A 20,879-nucleotide genomic window follows, 5' to 3' on the forward strand; every position below is an offset into this window, starting at 1 on the left:
TTTTTGAGTTCGAGCCCTGCATCGGGCTCTGTGCTGATAGCTCAGAGCCTGCAGCCTGCTTCGGATTCTAGGGCTCCCTCTCTCTCTCTGCCCCTCACCCACTAGTGCTCTCTCTCAAAAATAAATATACATTAAAAAAATGGAAAATAAAAAATCACACACAGATATTAAAAACAAGGGATACCCATTCTCAACACACAAAACATATTCTCAAAACCAGAGACAAAGCTGAATGGGAAAACAGATGTGAAGACAGAAGCAAGTATGCACAGAATTATTTTAATCAACTTATTTTATTGGTGGTTTCTGGAAACTATATTCAAAACATTTAAAAATCGATGATCTCAACACCCAAATGACAATTTGCTTAATAATTTGGTATATTTCGTTCCTAGATTTTTGTTCTACATGTCTACCTACCTACTTACAACTAAACAGCAATAAATATAATACAAATATATATGTACATATGTGCATATAATTTTACTTAGCATAAAATTGATATAGTTCTACCACCCAGAGTCACTGATACAATAGTATTTGTACAATATGTTATTTGTTTGCAATGTAAATCATATGGTATAGTTTTATAATCTGTTTTTCACAATAGATTACCACGAACATTTCCCCAAATCCTCAAACATAAGATCACTTAAAAAAAATTTTTTTTAATGTTCATTTATTTTTGAGAGAGAAAGAGAAGAGAAGAGTGGGGAGGGGCAGAGCGAGAGGGGGACACAGAATCCGAAGCAGGCTCCAGGCTCTGAGCTGTCAGCCCAGAGCCCAACGCAGGGCTCGGACCCATGAACCGCGAGATCACGACCTCAGCAGAAGTCAGATGTTTAACCGACTGAGCCAGCCAGGCGCCCCAAGCAAAGATAATTCTTAATTGTCCACATTATCCCACCTTAACGATATATCGAATTTTAATCACTTACCTATTGTGGGATATTCAATTTCTGATTTGTTTCGCAATTTAAATAATATTGCTGTCACAGGAGATGCTCTGACAATTAAAAATCTTTTATTGCCTCACCATAAAGTGACTACTCTTTCTTACAAGGCAAAGAACGTTAAATTGTAAGCACTGTTTCCAAGCAAGGTGTGCCTTTTCTGTAAGGGATTTGCATTTTTGCACTGAAGATGATGGGTAACATGTGTAAGATCTCTTTGAGCCCCTTTGTGACAGGGACCCTGATGACTCATCTCCCATTCTACTTAAGGGAGCAATTTTTCTAGTTGTTTAAGAAATAATAGGGGGTGGGGTGCCTGGGTGGCTCAGTCAGTTAAGCGTCCAACTCTTGATTTCAGCTCAGGTCATGATCTCACCCCTGAGACCGAGTCCCGTGTTGGGCTCTGCGCTGACAGTGTGGAGCCTGCTTGGGATTCTGTTTCCCCCTCTGTCCCTCCCCCACGTGCCCATATGCATGCGCCCTCTCTCTCAAAAATAAATAAACATTAAAAATAATAACAGGGCTGGGGCGCCTGGGTGGCTCAGTCAGTTAAGCGTCCGACTTCGGCCCAGGTCATGATCTCGAGGTTCGTGGGTTCGGGCCCCGCAGCGGGCTCTGTGCTGACAGCTCGGAGCCTGGAACCGGCTTCCGATTCTGTGTCTCCTTCCCTCTACCCCTCCCCCACTCACTCGTGCTGTCTCTCAAAAAATCAACATTAAAAATAAAAAAATAATAACGGGGAGTTTGCCCCAGCTGGGATTAACAGTTTATGCTCTATACTGTTCTTTCAAAAGTGTGTTCTATTCCAGGGTGAACCTCACTTTTTTCTATTTGACTCCTTGTTACAAGCAGCCTCTGCACCTTTCCCACAGAATGTTACAGAATATGGAACACATTTCTCTCATAATTGCTGACATAGTTTTCTAAACTCATTCGACTCTTAGTTTTTCCTCAGCATAAAGACTCTGTTAGGCGATAACATTTACATTCTTTCTCAAGGTTGTCTCACGTCAATACACTCATAATTCTGCCACCGTTGAATTCCCTGATATACAATTCACTCGTAAGACCTTCTGGGTGAAAAACTGGTCGCATTTATTACATGCTTCTGGAATTATATTTTTGAACCTTTTATTACATTAAAGGAACATTAATATCTGAAGAGTTTCTGACATTCTTGACATTGCTAAGATTACTCCCCAGGATGAACTGATCTATAATGAGGTATAATAGGGAAATTCTCCCACGCTCAAGTATATTAATAGGTTTTATCTCCTGTGTGACTTCTCTGATGTTTAATCAGAGTTGACTTCCCACTGAAGGCTTTTCCACAGTCTCTGCATTCATAGGGTTTTTCTCCCGTGTGAGTTCTGTGATGTACAATGAGAGTTGATTTCACACTGAAAGCTTTCCCACATTCACTACATTCGTAGGGTTTTTCTCCTGTGTGAATTCTCTGATGTTTAATGAGAGTTGACTTCCTACTGAATGCTTTCCCACAGTTGCTGCATTCGTAGGGTCTCTCTCCTGTATGAATTCTCTCATGTTTTATCAGTGGTGACTTTTCGCTGAAGGCTTTCCCACATTCACCGCATTTGTAGGGTTTCTCTCCTGTATGAGTTCTGTGATGTACAACAAGGGTTGACTTTTCACCAAAGGCTTTCCCGCATCTTCTGCACTCATAAGGCTTCTCTCCTGTATGAGTTCTTTGATGGACAGAGAGGTGTGATTTTCCACTGAAAGTCTTCCCACATATGCCGCATTCGTAAGGCTTCTCTCCTGTGTGAGTTCTCTGATGGACAGAGAGGTGGGACTTCCCCCTGAAGCTTTTTCCACATTTACTGCACTCGTAAGCTTTCTCTTTTATAGGAGATCTCTGGTGTTTAATGGGGTTGGGTTTCTCATCAGAGGGTTTCCCATGTTTATTACAGTTAGGTTTCTCACCCGTATGAGTCCTCGGGTACGTAAGGCTGGATTTACCACAGTGGACTCCTTCATAAAATGCTTGTCTAATGTGTGTTTTTTCATGTCTAGTAAGGTGATAGGAACTCTTAAAGGCTTTTGCACATTCACCACATACAAACGGTTTCTCTGCTGTATGAGTTCGCGTATGTTTCATCAGCGTTGACTTCTGGATAAAGGTTTTCCCACATTCACTGCACTCATAGGGCTTCTCCCCTGTGTGAGTTCTCTGGTGTGCAATGAGGGTTGACTTCTGGCTGAAGGCTCTTGTACATTCGCTGCACTCATAGGGCTTCTCTCCCGTGTGAGTTCTCTGGTGCACGACAAGGTTGGCTTTCTGGATAAACACTTTCCCGCATTCAGAACACTCAAAGAGTTTCTCCCTGGTTTGACTTCTTGGAGGTTTATCGAGGGCTTGCTTATGGTGGAGGGTTTTTCCACGTTGATTAGGCTCAAAGAATTTCTCTCCAGGCTGCACAGGATAAAGATTAGGGTGGAAGCACGACTTCCAATGTGCCTTACGCTCATCACCTTTCTTTCTTACAGAACTTCTGCTTTGACAGAGAAAGTTTAAATTATGTTTTGAACACCTTCCCCATGAATAATATCTAGGGAGTCTTTGTCTTATAGAAACAAAGTCTGTGCCCGGATAAATGATTGTCCTGAATGTTGTCAATTCCTGGCCACTTTGGTCCTTCTGTGTTTCCTGGTCTACGAATGCAGTCGGCCACAGACGTTGGTCTTGGCTTTCCTTGTGGTTGTCCATCTGGTCATGCACTTGCCAGAATTCTGGGAAAAAAAAGCAAGGAACTCATTGGACTTGTAATGGGGTAAATCTGGAGCTGAGGTGGATGGGCTGTGTCCATGCCCCACGAGCACCGCCTCCCCTCTCACTGTGAACATGAAGAACTATGCTGGCCCGTGTTGAACAAAAATAATTGAATCCACAGTCAGGCTCAGAACCAAGAAACTGGGTGTCAAAAGTGAAGTGGAAATTTAAAGTGACGGGGTGACCAGAAACAGAAGCTTCGGGATTTGCAGTGGTAATCCAGACCACAGGGCAAAAATCTTCAGGAAACTGGTATAGGTAATTCCCGCTTACAGCTAGAAATCACAAGGGCCTTCCATGTTTGTCAAAGAGGAGCCAGGAAAACTCCCCACTGGACGAGGAAATTGGAAAGAAAGATGTTATATATAAGAAAGCAAAAGCCTAGTTGTGCGACTCAATCCAAAACGATGAGTACAGAGTCCACAAGCTGACAAATTAACATGAAAAACTAGGTTCCTAGATGTGGCAAACCCCAAAAGATATATCTTATGTTTTTATAGCTTAGGACTCACACAACTTCTGTGGAAAGCCAATTCTCACTGAAGAATTCACAGTAAAACAATTTAAACCTCCCAAGGATATGAACCATCTTGATACTCCTGGTGTCAGCAGATAATCCCATTTCCTAGAACTGTAGCTAACAGAACACTCTAGACTTTAAAATAAATATATTTCAAATATTCAAAGAAATAAGGTAAGAGCTATACTATCGGGACGGGAAAGGAACATTTGAGAAAAGGAACAAATATAAATATAAAAGAATATATAGGCATTATTAAAGCTCTAAATAGAGAAGTTGAACAGAGTAGGCACAGATAAAAACCAACTTAATGAATCAGATGACATCTTAGGAAATCACCCTGATTGCAGTGTGAAGAGCTAACAAAATGGAAATATGGTAAGACAAATAGAAAAATGGTGAGTTCCAACACAGGTTTAATAGAAAGTCCAAATGGAAACGGTAGAAAGGGACAGGAGCAGGGCACGCGGGTGGCTCAGTCAGTTAAGCGTCCGACTTTGGCTCAGGTCACGATCTCATGTTTCATGAGTTTGAGCCCCGCATCAGGCTCTGTGCTGACGGCTCAGAGCCTGGAGCCTGCTTCGGATCCTGTGTCTCCCTCTTTCTTTGCCCCACCCCCACATGCGCTCTGTCTCTCAAAAATGAATATACATTAAAAAAATTTTTTAAAAAGACAGGGACAGGGGCAATACGCCAGGAAAAGGGAAAACAGAGCAGCCCTGAGGCTGCTAGGCTTAGAAAGGCTGGCTTGCAAGGTTCGGCCCTGCAGTCTGGGAAACTGGGAGTTCAGCAATGTCTCCACCATTCCCTAACTGATAAGGCTGCTTGTACAAACAATGTGATTTATGCTGAACATTTCCCTTCCTTCTGTGTGCCTGAAATTCTGGTATGTGCAAGGCAGGGCAACTGAGGGTGCTGAGTTTCTACTGGGCCTCCCCGGGCACACGTTGCTGCATTTTTTCCGCTGGGACAAGTGTGCCCCGGGTGACCCTAGATGGGAGGGAGAGAGCATAAGGCATCCTGTACATGGATTCATCCAGACCCTGCTAGTGTCTTCCCCCCTTATGACCTAGGGGTGTATGTTTACTACATCGCTGTAATAGATCGGAGCTGTAGATACAACTATATGCTGAGTCCCACAGATCCTTCTCAAAAATCACTAAATATGGTCTTGGGGACCCCTGATCTAGGCAATATCTGAAGAGACGATGACTGGTAGTTTTCTAGAAGGGAAGAAAGGCATGCATCCTACCACTGAATGTCCAGAGTCCTGAGTGTGGTAAATAAAAGCAGATCGGTACCTGGACACAGTTTAGTGCCACCGCAAGACTTGAGAGTCAGAAAGTAGTGAAAGCTACCATGGAGAAATTTTTAAAGTCACCTATAAAGAAACAATCAGAGGGGCGCCTGGGGGGCTCAGTCGGTTAAGCGTCCGACTTCAGCTTAGGTCACGATCTCACGGCTTGTGGGTTCGGGCCTCGCATCGGGCTCTACGCTGACAGCTCGGCGCCTGGAGCCTGCTCGGGATTCTGTGTCTCCCTCTCTCTCTGCCCCTCCCCTGCTGTGTCTCAAAATAAGTAAATAAACTTTAAGAAGAAAAAAGAAACAATTAGAGCAACCCCAGACTTGATCAGCAATAAAAGAAGCCAAAAGATTAAAGAATATACTCAAAGTCCTGAGAGAAGCCTGACGTCATCTATAAATTATCACAAAGAAAAATGGCAAATGAATATGTTTTTAGACAAGAAAAGGCACGGAATTTGCCACACACAAAGCCTGGCTGAGAATAATGCTTGGTGCTTGAATTTTTCAGGAGGAAAATACCAAAGCGGGTGGAGGTAAAAAAAAAAAAAATGTAGTAAAGGCAGGAAAAAAGGGGTAAAGAAAAAGCAGGATATATAGAAAGTACAATAAAAGCAGAAATACTATCATAGTAATAGCACAATAAATTTATATTAACCCCATTTGTTAAAGGTCAACCATATTAAATTTTATTTTTAAAAATCAGCTTTATGCGGGCGCCTGGGTGGCTCAGTCAGTTAAGCATCTGACTCCAGATTTCCACTCAGGTCACGATCCCGTGGTTCATGAGTTTGAGCCCTGAGTCGGGCTGGGAGCTGACAGTGCAAAGCCTGCTGGGGATTCTCCCTCTTGCCCTCTCTCTCTGCCCCTCCCCCACTCAACTCTCTCTCAAAATAAAAATGAAAATCACCTTTATATTTCCAAAAGACAATTAGAGCAAAATGAGAGAGGAACTTTGAAAATAAAATTATGGAAAGACATGTACCTGGTACTGAATAACCAAAAAAATAGCTGGTAAAACAATGCTTATGTCCTATAAAACATAAAATGACCTTGATGCCAAAAGAAAATAAGGACAGAATATGAGAATATTCTAAAGCACTTTCATTTAAATAGATTCAAGACTCGGGGCGCCTGGGTGACTCAGTCGGTTAAGCATCGGACTTCGGCTCGGGTAGTGATCTTGTGGTTCGTGAGATCGAGCCCCGCGTCGGGCTCTGTGCTGACAGCTCAGAGCCTGGATGGAGCCTGCTTTATGATTCTGTGTCTCCCTCTCTTTCTGCCCTGCTCCCCCTTCTCACTCTCAAAAATAAATTTAAAAAAAAACATTAAATTTTTTTAAAATTAAAAAACAATAGACGCAAGACTTTTTTTTTTTTTTTAGAAAGATTTTATTTGTAAGTAATCTCTAAACCCAACATGGGGCTCAAATCTACAACCCTGAGATTAAAGGTCAAATGCTCCACCAACTGGGCCAGACGGGTGCTCCAAATAGACAAAAAGCTCTTTTTTTCAAGTTTATTTATTCTGAGAGAGAGAGCGAGGGCACACTACAGCAAGGGAGAGAGAGAGAGAGAGAGAGAGAGAGAGAGAGAGAGAGAGAGAATATCCCAAGCAGGCTCTGTGCCATCAGCACAGAGCCTGATGTGGGGCTGGACCTCATGAACTGTGAGATCATGACCTGAGCCAAAGTGAGACACTTAACTCACTGAGCCACCCGGGCGCCCCTACGTGCAAAACGCTTAAATATACAAAGGAAACTGATTCTATTTATGGGAGAACAAAGGTAAATAATATCCAATAATGTTGACAATGTACGTGCCCTACTGTGTATTCCATTTGTGGCTATAACACAGAGAAAATCCTACAAGTGTGAGCCAGGATACATGTATAAGAATGGCAACAAATACAGGAAATAAATTCCCAGTAACAGAGGTATGGGTTGATGGACTGCAATACTCCAACGCTGGAATGCTATACCAGCATTGAAAATGAATGAACTAAATGTAATGCACCAGCTCAAAGGGCAACGCTGAATACAGAAAGAAAGTTTTGGAAAGAACCCTAAAGTTCAAGTGCACTAAGCTGGTAGATTTACAAAAGGAACACCATACAGATTACAGATGCAAATAGATGTAGTCCAAGTATAAAAACATGGATGAGAAGGGTACTCACCAAATTCATGGTACTGTTTGCCCAGGGAGTGAACGAGAGGAGCGGGACTCGGGACAGGAAAAGGACACCTTTATTTGTAAAGCTCTATTTCTTTTATTAAAAAAAAAAACCCACCACCACCAAGTATCAAAATACTAACATTTGCTAATTCTGGGAGGTAAGCACAAAGGTATGTTACAATGATGATTTTCTGTACTTCTCTTCAGTTTTAAGAGAAATGCACTAAGGCAAGACTTCTGGAAAGGGGGAGTGAGGATCTCAGTAAATCTTTTCCCCCCATGAAAGCAATGAAAATACTGGCAAAATTATCAAAATCTATCCTTTGAGGAGTTAGGAAATTAACCAAAGGCATACAACAAATTAAGAAGCGTTTATTCAGGGCCACTGGGTGGCTCAGTCGGGTGAGCGTCTGACTCTTGATTTCACTCAGATCACGATCTCACAGTTGATGAGTTTGGGGCCCGCGTCGGGCTCCATGCTGACAGTGTGGAGCCTGCTTGGGGTTCGTTCGTTCTCTCTCTCTCTCTCTCTCTCTCTCTTAAATAAACATTTTTTAAAAATTTAAAAAGAAGCATTTATTCAAGAAGAACCAGTGAACCTCAGTGAGAACAGCCCAATCTGTGGTGTTTCAGTTGGTGCCACTCACCTCTTCTCCCTGTACCCCAAACCACTGGCTCCCCAACTCTGCCCCGTAAGCAGTGAAAACTGGCAGCCTCACAGCAGCCTGGGGGGCTGACCTGTTTTGGATCTCCACCGAAAGCTCCATCTGTACATCTGCTGTCACTGTGTGACCTACCTTGGAGCTCAGCTCTAAGAAAGAAAGTTTACAATATGGTAACTCAAATCCACATGAAGAAATAAAGAGCATCAGTAAAGAGAGCGTGCAGGGAAATGGTAACACAGCAAGCCTGGCTCCTGGCTGAAGTCTGGAAAGTCAGTTTCTAGAATGTTCCCTACACTGATAAGACTATCTTGCCTGCTTGGGGCACTGAACACCTGTTGTTCTTCTGGGAGTCCAGATGTCCGACCATTAGGGGCTGATGATTTTGTGGCCTGAGGTGCCTATTGTTATAGGGTCAACTTGGAATCTTCGACAAAGTGAAAAGGGCTTTTTTTAAAAAACAAAAAAACGAAAAACAACTTGCTTGCCACTTGGACTTGAAATGTGGCTGTCAGTCTCTGCAGCATCTTGGCTCTGTACAAGAAAGGAGCAACTATCCCTGTGGGGATTGATCTCCTACCCAAGTGCCCAGGAATACTGGTGAAAATGATCCCATATCAAGACACATGGAGAAACGTCACCAAACATGAGATAAACGGGCGGGGGTGGATCTTATAAGCTTACAGACAGAAAAAAAAAATTGATACCAGGTATCAATAATCAGAATAGGGGCGCCTGGGCGGCTCAGTCAGTTAAGCATCTGACCTCAGCTCAGGTCACAATCTCAGGGTCCGTGAGTTCAAGCCCCATGTCGGGCTCTGTGCTGAAGCTTGGAGCCTGGAGCCTGCTTCGGATTGTGTCTCCCTCTCTCTCTGCCCCTCCTCCACTCACACTCTGTCTCTCTCAAATAAGTAAATGTTAAAAAACAATAATAATAATAATCAGAATAGATTCAGAGTTCTCAAAAGGAACATTGAAAATCAGAAGACAATGGTGCAATGCCTTCAGAAGTCTAAGGGAAAGAAACGTCCATCCTAGAACTCTACCCCAAGCTCAACTCTCCATCTAGGACGAGGATAACCAACACTTCTAGATATTCAACAACCTCAACAAATGTACCTCCCATGGACCTACGTTCTTTCTGAGTCGAGTCCTGGAAGACGGTGCTCCAATGAACCGTGGAAGAGGGAGTGGCATAAAGCGAATGGGGACTCCAACAAAGCAGAAAGTGGAGGGAGCCCCCAGAATGATGGTGAAGGATGTGAGGGCAGCCACACGAGCAGCGATGAGGATAATCCACCCAGGAGGGAGAGGGTCAGATGGCTCCAGACAAGCTCAGGGGTTATGACATTGATTGGAACACCTGATAGCTCTGGAAAGCATCCGGAGCCACTCTAGATGGCTGGTTATGGAGTGTTCAAGTTGAGCTGGCAGGAAGTACGTAGAGAAAGAAGCAAAGCAAAGAAATAAAGCAAATATTAACCAAAGGAAGCAAAGAGTTACGCGGGAGAGCTAAACTAATCACAGATTACCGCACGGCTCAGCTGCCTATTATGTTTACACAGCCATAACGTTGTGGACAGAAGTACTGTCGGGAACCACATCTATGGTAGAATCATACTGGGAACACCGGGGAACAAAACGTCTTGGTGTGAGGATGTGTGTGAGAGGCAGGAGAAATGAAGTGAGCTAAATCTCAATCTTCCGTAGCAGAAAATTCTACATAATTATCGTGAGATACATATAAATTATAAGGAAGAGTGATACAAAAGACACCTGCTATCCACCACTCACTAAAAACCAAATTATCGTGGGGTGCCTGGCTGGCTCAGTGAAAAGAGCATGTGACTCTTGATCTCAGGGTCATGAGTTCAAGCCCCACGTTGGGTGTGGAGCCTACTTAAAAAAGAAAAGAAAAGAAAAGAAAAGAAAAGAAAAGAAAAGAAAAGAAAAGAAAAGAAAAGAAAAGAAAAGAAAAGAAAAGAAAAGAAAAGAAAAGAAAAAGAAAAAGAAAAACAGGGGCACCCAGGTAGTTCAGTCAGTTAGGTATCTGATTCTTGATTTTGGCTCAGGTCATGATCTCATGGTCGTGGGACTGAGCCTCACATAGAGCTCCGAGCTGGGCCTGGAGCCTACTTAAGAGTCTTTCTCTCCCTCTGCCCCTCTCCCACTTGAGTGCACGTACACGTACTCACTGAAAAAAAAACACCCAAAAAACAAATTATCATTACCTTTGAAGTTCATGTGCCCATTTCGTTTTCTTTCTTCTCAGATAATCACTATCCTGCATTTTATGTTTATAATGACTTTGACTTTCTTTATAGCTTTGCCACACTTCTCTCATTCTTTAAACCTCAGCCATGATCTACTTTGGTAAAAATGAAACCTATTTTTCTTTTAATCGAAAGAGAATACTGCCTTAGGTCAGTAAATCTGAAATCTCAGATGAAACACAACTGTCTAGAAAAATGACCAGAATTGACAGAGGATATAGGAAACAGGAATAAATCAGTAATGATTTTGAAAATCATAAAATTCACCCTGTAATCAAAAGTCTTGCCCTAAAAAAGGGCATCCTACCCAGAAGTTTTTTTTTTTTAACATTTATTTATTTTTGAGACAGAGAGAGAGAGAGCATGAACAGGGGAGGGTCAGAGAAAGAGGGAGACACAGAATCCGAAACAGGCTCCAGGCTCTGAGCTGTCAGCACAGAGCGCGATGCGGGGCTCAAACTCACGGACCGCGAGATCATGACCTGAGCCGAAGTCGGACGCTTAACCAACTGAGACACCCAGGCGCCCCTGGAAGTTTTCATAGATGATTGCCATCAACTCACAAGAACAGATATACTGCAGTCAATTAGTTTCAGAAACTAGAAAAAGAAGGAAAAGTGCCCAGTCTGTTTTATGCAGCCAGTATAACCTCGTATACCAGAATAAGAGGACAGCACAAGAAAAGAAAATCGAAGCTCTTTCTCACTTCTGAACATTAATGCAAGACTCTTAAACGTGAGCAGACTTCAATTTATTAAAAGAAATGCATCACAACCAAGTAGAATTGAGCAGACGAGTGCAGGAACAGTTCAATATCAGAAAACCTATTAACATAATCCACCCCATGAATAGATCAAAGGAGAAAAATTACCTTGTCAACAGAGGCAGAAAATAAGCATTCGAGAAAATAGTAACACTCATTCATGATGTTTAAGAAAGTCTCATTAGCAAACGAGGAATACAGAAGCAGCTTCGGATGGAAGGGATCTTTCAAGATAGCACAGCAAATACATGTAATGGTGGGTTTTATGAGTTCTGTCACCTCTCTGGGCCTCAGTTTTCTCATCGATAAAATGAAGCTAACAGCCAACCGACTTGAAAGGGTTGTCTAAGGATTAAGTGTGTGAAAAGCATCCAGAACGTAGCAAGCACTCACATACTTCCTATCATTATTTTCCTATCACTGTCCTCATTATTTTCATTAAAATCAGAAACAAAGAATTCACTATCACTGCATCTATTAAACACTGTACTACAGGCCCTGATAGAAGACAAGAAAAAGAAAGAAAATGTACGATTGGGAAGGAAAAGACAAGATTGTTTTTATGAAGAGAACTCTTTACATAGAAGACTCAAGAGAATCTAAGAACTATTAGTATTTTTTTGTTGAGAGACAGCATGATCGGGGAGGGCTGGAGAGATAGGGAGACACAGGATCGGAAGCAGGCTTGAGGCTCTGAGCTGTCAACACAGACCCCAACATGGGGCTCGAACTCACGAATCGTGAGATCATGACCTGAGCCGAAGTCAGTGCTTAACCAACTGAGCCACCCAGGCGCCCCTAAGAACTATTAGTAGTAATAAAAGCCATCTAGAATGGTTTCTGTTCACAGGTTGATTATATCAACATCATTAGCATTCTCATGCACTGATATTAGCCAGTTAGAAAATGTTATAGGAGGGGCGCCTGGGTGGCTCAGTCAGTTAAGTGTCTCTCTCTCTCTTCTTTTTTTTTTTAATGTTTATTTATTTATTTTGAGAGAGAGTGATATAGAGGGTGAGCAGAGGAGGGGCAGAGAGAGGGAGACAGAGAATCCCAAGCAGGCTCCGTGCTGTTAGCACAGAGCCTGACCCGGGGCTCGAACGCACAAACCGTGAGATCATGACCTGAGTCGAAACCAAGAGTCAGACACTTAACTGACTGAGCCATCCAGGCGCCCCAAGTGTGTGACTCTTGATTTGGCTCAGGTCATGATCTCATAGTCATGGGATCGAGCCCTGTGTCGGGCTCTGCGCTGAGCACGGAGACTGCCTGGGATTCTCTCTCTCCCTCTCTCTCTGCCCCTCCCCGGCTTGTGCATGCTGCTCGCTCTCTCTCAAAATAAATAAATAAAACCTTAAAAAAAAAAAAAAGAAAACATTACGGGAAAAAAAGATCCCAATCACAATTGCCGCAATAACTAAGAAGTATCTGTGAATAAATGTAACAAGAGATGTGCGAGCACTTTCTGAAGACAAACAACAGAAAAGAGAAGCTAAGGGTTCGCCGATGAGACAATTCAACAGTGTAAAGATGCCAATCCTGAGCCTGTGCCCAGCTTGTCTTTAAACGCGGTGCAGGGGCGCCTGGGTGGCTCAGTCGGTTAAGCGTCCGACTTCAGCTCAGGTCATGATCTCACGGTCTGTGAGTTCGAGCCCCGCGTCAGGCTCTGTGCTGACAGCTTGGAGCCTGGAGCCTGTTTCAGATTCTGCGTCTCCCTCTCTCTCTGCCCCTCCCCCGTTCATGCTCTGTCTCTCTCTGTCTCAAAAATAAATGTTAAAAAAAATTGTTTTAAATAAAAAAATAAACGCAGTGCAATTGTATTCAGGAAGCCTCAACAGGGTTTTCCACAGACGTCAAGAAACTAACCCTACGATTCCTATACGGATGACCAAAGAGTCAAAGAAGATAAGGGGGGGGTCCACGTGGCTATGAACAACATCAATAAGGATGATAAGAATGGCATAGCAGGGGACATTTATGTGTCCGGCACTGTTTTAAGGGCTTTACATTTTTTTTTTTTTGAGAGAGAGGGAGAGAGAGACACAGTATGAGCAGGGGAGGGGCAGAGAGAGAGGGAGACACAGATTCCGAAGCAGGTTCCGGGCTCTGAGCTGTCAGCACAGAGCCCGATGCGGGGCTCGAACCCACAGACTGTGAGATCATGACCTGAGCTGAAGTCGGACGCTTAACCGACTGAGCCACCCAGGTGCCCCTAAATTTGTTTTTAATGTGTATTTATTTTTGAGAGAAAGAGAGAGAGAGAGAGAGAGACAGATCATGAGGGGGGGGAAGAGCAGAGAGAGGGGGAGACACAGAATCCGAAGCAGGCTCCGGGCTCTAAGCTGTCAGCACAGAACCCAATATGGGGCTCGAACCCGTGGACCACAAGATCATGACCTGAGCCGAAGTCGGACGCTTAACCCACTGAGCCACCCAGGTACCCCCGCTAAGACAGTAAACCTTAAAAGTTCTCATCAGGAGGGAAAAAAAAAGCCCACTCTTTCTCTTTCAGAGGCTGCTAATATAATACTACTAAGTGCTTCTCTAGTCCAGCGATCTTAGCAGGACTTAAAAGGAGCAGGTCCGAACCACTTAATGTCCCTCAGTAGTAACACAGGCCTTAAAAGTCTGAGAGGTTAAGGTGGAAGGAGCAGGGGAAGGAGACCTCTTCCAGGAGAGCTGTGGGAAAACTGTGGCATTTTGTCTCCCCAACAACACGGGAGGGAGGAGCGTATTCACCTGACCCCTCGTCTAGTAAGGACTCCAGGAGACAACTTGCTTGATGTATGTCTGCTAGAGTTTGGGGGACACACAGGGCGTGGCACCCCAGCTGCACCCAAAAAAACTACGGGCGCCAAAGAGGCCACATAGGGGTGTGAAGAGATCAAGGAGCCAGGCACGGGTACACACACGCACACGGTCCACAAGCCAGATGTGGCCCCTCTGGGTGTGAACAGGGCGGGGTTACTTTGGGAAGAAGGCTTCCTGCTAGCATCGAGGGGACAGCAGCAAAGACAGACTGGGCATGCTTCTTTTGCCCCCAAAAACTTCCAGCCTGCAGCACCGAAGCCGGCGTTAGTTGGCAGAGAGGTTTCCCTTTAAATGAGGTTCACAGTTTTCACTGTTATCTGTGATTAAACTTTTTTTTTTTAAGTTTATTTATTTTGAGAGAGAGAGGGAGTGCGTGAGAGCAGGGGAGGGGCAGAGAGAGAGGGAGACAGAGAAATCTCAAGCAGGCTCTGCGCGGTCAGCACAGAGCCCGATGCAGGGCTCGATCCCACAAGCTGTGAGATTATGTCCCAGCCAAAATCAAGAGTCAGACGCTTAACCGACTGAGCCACCCAGGCGCCTCTGATTACACTTTTAAAACTAGAACAAGGCTACCAGGGGCTCTCAGAAATTAAAAAGATAATACAGGAGTATTATCAACAACTTTTGTTAGGATGTCCCTGGAACCACAGTGGAGGGGACAGCCATCTTGCCAGTGCAACCCAACGGAAAGCCCCAGAATGAACTGAAGGTCAACCAATCACCGAGCAACAGCACGACCTGGCGCAAAAAAGGCCCACCCGGACCTAAACCCGGAACCGCTGCAGCTTAAAAACCCTACCCCACCACACCTGGGCGCCGACTTCCCTGACTCCTCTCTCTCTCCCTGAGTTACAGAACCTCGCCCGAGACCTTAATTCCCAATAAAGCCTTTGACTGCTAAAATTTTTTAGCTTCTGACTTTATCTTTACCCTGCCCTACGCCTGACCTTAACATTTGACCTGAAACCCGGGGGAGGCAGTAGCTCGCCTCCCTTGGCTGAACTCCCTCCTCGCCAAGCCAGACGCCAACCACCCTACTCACAAGCGCCTACAGGAGCCGGTAAGTAGGACAGACCCCTCCCTCCCTCCTCCAACTACTGCTGACACCCAGGAGAGATGTCTCGCAAGTCAGTCTCCTTTCCTCCACACGCCGTAAGGCTCGCACGCCAACAGACCCCTTATTGCAGCGCGAGGGATGCCTCGCCCTGCCACGCCAATGGGGAGTAACGAGTCTAAACCACCTCGATCTCTTACCCCACCCCCCCCAATGTCTGTTAAAAAACTTCCTCGGCTTACAAGGCGAACTTCGTCGTAACCGACTCATCCGCCTTTGCACTGTAGTCTGGCCTCAGTACAAATTAGATAATGATCCTCAATGGCCACCCGAGGGGTCTTTACAATACCAAATCTTAACCGATCTGGACAATTTCTGCCATCGGCTGGGAAAATGGGGAGAAATACCCTACGTCATGGCCTTTTGGGACCTCAGGTCTCGCCCCTACCTATGTTCCTCCTGCCCCTCTGCACGCATGCTCCTTGCCCGCCCACAACCCCCGATGACCCCACCTCACCAACTTCCCCGATGTCCGACCCGTTAGAGAATCTAGCCACGCCGCCCACCGGCCCTCACCCACTGGCCCTCGCCCCCCTCCGTACTCACTACCTCCAGCCGTCCCGCCTTCACCTCCCATATCATCCCGAACTTGTGCTCAGGCCCCTCCCATCGAACAGGCCCCAGTGGCCATCTTGCCTCTCCTAGAGGTGGCAGAACCTGAAGGCCTGGTTCCCGTTCATGTCCCCTTCTCCCTCCAAGACTTATCCGCCATTGAAAAGCAGCTAGGGTCATTCTCGGCTGACCCCACCCAATACATTAAGGAATTCCAATACCTTGCTCAAGCCTACAGTCTCACGTGGCATGACATCCATGTAATCCTCACCTCTACCCTCACCCCTGAGGAGAGGGAGCACATCCAGGCCGCAGCCAGAGAACATGCAGACCAAACCCACATGACTGACCCCACTATGCCCGTAGGGGCCGATGCTGTCCCGGCGGCCGACCCCTATTGGAACTACCAATATGTGGGCAACAGTCACCGGCACCGGGACCAAATGATCCAGTGCCTACTAGCAGAAATGAGGGCAACCTCAACCAAATCAGTAAATTTTAACAAACTTCAAGAAGTCATACAGGACCCCAATGAAAACCCCACAGCCTTCCTCAGCCGGCTCACAGAGACACTTACCCAGTATACCAGACTGGACCCTACCACCCGCCGGGGCCACCGTATTGTCTACCTATTTTATTTCCCAATTAGCCCCTGATATCCAAAAAAACTGAAAAAGGCTGAAGATGGTCCTCAGACCCCCATGGCCGACCTGGTAAAGATGGCCTTTAAAGTTTTTAATGGCCGAGAGGAAGCTCAAGAACAACGGCGACAGGCCCGTCTCCAACAAAAGGTACAATTACAGACCCAAGCCTTGGTAGCTTCCCTAAGGCCAGCCACAATAAAGCCCTCTGGACCACAGCCCCCTCCGGGGCCAAGCTTTAAATTTGGCCAAGAAGGCCATTGGTCTCATCAGTGTCCCCATCCCAAAAAGCCTACCAGTCCATGCCCATTGTGCTAGCAAATGGGCCATTGGAAATCCGATTGTCCTAACCCAACGGACGACAGACTCGAAACGCCTCCACGTGGCGAGGCTTCACCCGGACTGGACTCTGCCTTCCAGCTGCTGGAGATGGAGGATGATGACTGACGAGGCCCAGACACAGTAACTCCGGTGACCCACGCTGAGCCCAGGGTAAAACTCCAGGTGGCGGGTAAGTCCATCTCCTTTCTGTTGGACACGGGGGCTACCTATTCCGTCCTGCCGAGCTATTCTGGCCCCACCACGCCATCCTCCGTTTCGGTCATGGGCATAAGTGGCACCCCCTCCATTCCCCCATGCACACCGGTACTCACCTGCTGCCTGGATGGCTTCCACTTCTCCCACTCCTTCCTAGTCATCACCTCCTGCCCCATCCCCCTGTTGGGCCGAGACATCTTCAATAAATTAGGAGCCTCTATACACCTACCAGCTATCTGCTCCTCTCCCTCCCCCACTCATCTTCTACTGGCTGTTATCACAGACAACACAGACCACAGCTTCAACCCACACCCAGACCTCCCAGTAGACCCAATCGTATGGGATACATACACCCCAACAATCGCCACCCACCACCAACCTGTCCTCATTAAACTCAAAAATCCATCACAATTCCCATCTAGATCCCAATACCCAATCTCCCACACCCACCGACTAGGCCTAAAGCCCATCATAGATCGCCTACTCAAGGAAGGCCTGCTAATCCCCCGTCACTCCGTCACTCCCCCTGCAACACCCCGATCTTGCCTGTAAAAAAGCCTAATGGCTCATATAGACTAGCACAAGACCTCCGAATAATCAATGAAGCTGTAATCCCCATCCACCCAGTAGTGCCCAACCCATACACCCTCCTCTCCCAAATTCCCCCATCCACAACCCATTTTCCAGTGCTTGATCTCAAAGATGCCTTTTTCACCATTCCCCTACATCCCGAATCCCAATTCCTCTTTGCCTTCATATGGCAAGATCCAGTCACCTCTCTGGCCTGCCAACTCACATGGATGGTACTTCCCCAGGGGTTCCGTGATAGTCCCCATCTCTTTGGGCAGGCCTTGGCCAGGGATCTCCTCAAAGCCCCACTCTCTAGTCACTGTACTCTACTACAATACATAGATGACCTCCTACTATGTGGAACCTCTTTCGACCACACCAAATAAGATACAATCCATATCCTAAACTTCCTGGCTAACCTGGGGTATCGAGTCTCCCCACACAAAGCCCAAATCTGTACTAATACAGTCACGTTCCTGGGATTCTCACTCACACCTACCACCAAGGCCCTAACCCAAGACCGTCTCCAAGCCCTCCAAACCCTGTCCCCACCTACCAATGCAGATGAAATCCTCTCCTTCCTGGGCTTAGTGGGCTTCTTCCGATACTGGATCCCTAACTTTGCTGTACACACAGCCCCCCTATACAAAGCAGCCAAGGAAACCCCCCAAGGCCCACTCTCCAGCCCGGGATCGGTAGCAAGGGCCTTCCAACGGCTGGTCACATCTCTAGTCACTCAACCGGTCCTTTCCCTCCCCAATGTTTCAAAGCCTTTCCTCTTACACACAGATGAAAGGGCTGGAATTGCAACAGGACTCCTAGTCCAATCATGTGGCCCCAAGTTACAAGCTGTCGCCTACCTCTCTAAACAACTGGACCCTACCATCAGGGGGTGGCAACCCTGCCTTACAGCACTTGCAGCAGCAGCCACTCTAACCAAAGAGGCACTCAAACTCACCCTACACTGCCCCCTAACAGTACTCTCATTGCACCGTCTATCTGATCTCCTTACACATAAGGCCCTGGCACACCTCTCCCCATCACGCATACAATTGTTCAATCTGCTCTTTGTTGAAAATCCTGAAATATCTCTCCAACTCTCCCCCAGACTCAATCCTGCCACCCTACTTCCACAAATCAACACCCTCCAAGCCGCTGCACACATACAGCCCGCTATTTGCTTTTTATATGGCCAAACCAACAGTATATGTTCCCAAACCTCCCCCACCCAATATGGAGGATGCCCCTATAGCTATTGTAACATGCACTGGCTCAACTGAAACTGTTTCACAGGGAAAAAGACCGGCCCCTTCTGCTTACAAGATAGCAACTTTACCCTTACTATCCCTGATCCATGGGATATCCGCTGGCAAACCGGGACAAGGGGCAAACTGTATCAGAACGGCCATCACTCTAACCCCGTCTCCTCTTTAACCATCTATCGAACCTATGAACCCTCAATGGCTCCTTCCCTCTCCAACCTTAAAGATCTTACCCAAACGATCACGGACCAAGAAAACCAGCTCAAAACCCAACTGCAGACACCCCACACACAACATCCCTTCTCATGGCTTACACTAATCAGACAAGGAACAGTCCTGCTTAACCACTCAGGCTTAACTAACCTGTCACACTGCTTTCTTTTGCGCATCCCTCCAGTGGGATCCAGTAATAGCCGTCCCATTACCCACCCCCTTTCCCAACGCCACTAACTCCACCAACCACCCCAGAAGTCAAATCTCCCTACAGGTTCCCATCCTCACTGAGACCCCTCAATACAACACATCTCACCCAACATGCTACTCTTCTTATGCCTCCCCAACCTGCCCCTCCCCCTTGCCTATGCCTAGCCACAATCCCCCCCCAGGGGGATTCTATTGGTGCAATGGCACGGCTTATAAACAAATACCCAAAAACACTTCTATCTGTCTCCCAGTCACCATCATCCCCCAACTCACCCTATACGGACAGGAAGAACTCCATCAACTCCTCGAATTCCATCTCCAAAAACGAGCCATTTTCCTCCCACTAAATGGTCGGACTATCCCTGGCCACCTCCCTACTGGCCACCGGTGTTGGGACCAGCTCCCTAATACGCTCCATTAGCTCCTCCGGGGATCTGTCAGACAGGCTCCAAGTCACAATAGAAGCCTCAGGAACCTCCCTAACCGCCTTACAAAGGCAGATCAACTCCCTAGCACAGGTCACTCTACAAAACTGACGAGCCCTAGATCTCCTGACAGCAGAAAAAGGGGGAACATGCCTGTTCCTGAGGGAAGAATGTTTCTACTACCTCAATGAATCAGGCTTAGTTGAAACCAATATAGAACACCTAAAGGAAATCCAAAAAACTCTATCCGCCCACCCAGGATCCTCAGACCCCCTAACTTCCTGGTGGCAATCACCCCTCCTAACTTGGCTCCTCACCATAGTCACACTAGTTGCTATCTGTATAATACTTATGCTCTTACCTTGCATTCTCCGTTTCGTACGAAAACGAATTCATGAAGTTTCCCAGGTTGCATTTCACCAGATGGTGGTCCGGCCATTATCCCGCATTCCAACCTCAGACCCCACAATACCATGACGTCGCCCTTACACCCGCAGGAAGCAGCCAGATCAGATCCGTCGCCCATTATCACCAATAAGAGGTTGGAATGTTAGGATGTCCCTGGAACCACAGTGGAGGGGACGGCCATCTCGCCAGCGCAAACCAACGGAAAGCCCCGAGCAGCCCGCCAGAATGAATTGAAGGTCAACCAATCACCGAGCAACAGCACGACCTGGCGCAAAAAAGGCCCACCCGGACCTAAACCTGGAACCACTGCAGCTTAAAAACTCTACCCCACCACACCCAGGTGTGACTTCCGTGACTCCTCTCTCTGTCCCCAAGCCACGGAACCTCGACCGAGACCTTAATTCCCAATAAAGACTTTTGACTGCTAAAATTTTTTAGCTTCTGACTCTTATCTTTACCCTGACCTATGCCTGACCTTAACAACTTTATCCCAATAAATTTGACAACTTAAGTGAAACAGACAAACTCCTTGAAAGACACAAATTACCAAAGCTCGTTCAAGAACAAATAACATGAGGGGGACCTGAGTGGCTCAGTCTATTGAACGTGCAACTTCGGCTCAGGTCATGATCTTGCGGTTCGTGGGTTCCAGCCCCATGCCAGGCTCTGTGCTGACAGCTCAGAGCCTGGATGGAGCC

The 20,879-nt window shown here is 46.3% G+C and overlaps 1 protein-coding gene across 5 annotated transcripts in view; it reads right to left on the reverse strand.

Moving 5' to 3' along the window:
• Window positions 1–1,622: 1,622 nt before the first annotated feature.
• ZNF674 (zinc finger protein 674) overlaps window positions 1,623–20,879 on the reverse strand; it is a 35,887-nt gene continuing 16,630 nt past the window's right edge. For 4 of the 5 annotated variants that reach the window (XM_047076115.1, XM_047076116.1, XM_047076117.1 and 1 more), the window contains one exon: window positions 1,623–3,704. In XM_047076115.1, the coding sequence (XP_046932071.1) occupies window positions 2,212–3,704 (1,493 nt within the window). In that variant the 3' untranslated portion in view covers window positions 1,623–2,211. The remainder of the gene's footprint in view (window positions 3,705–20,879) is intronic. The other variant, XM_047076118.1, reaches the window with a different exon arrangement.

The sequence above is a fragment of the Lynx rufus genome, unplaced genomic scaffold (assembly GCF_022079265.1).
Source record: "Lynx rufus isolate CCGP_SWC_20201006 ecotype Redwood Valley unplaced genomic scaffold, mLynRuf1.p SCAF_14, whole genome shotgun sequence".
NCBI lineage: Eukaryota > Metazoa > Chordata > Mammalia > Carnivora > Felidae > Lynx > Lynx rufus.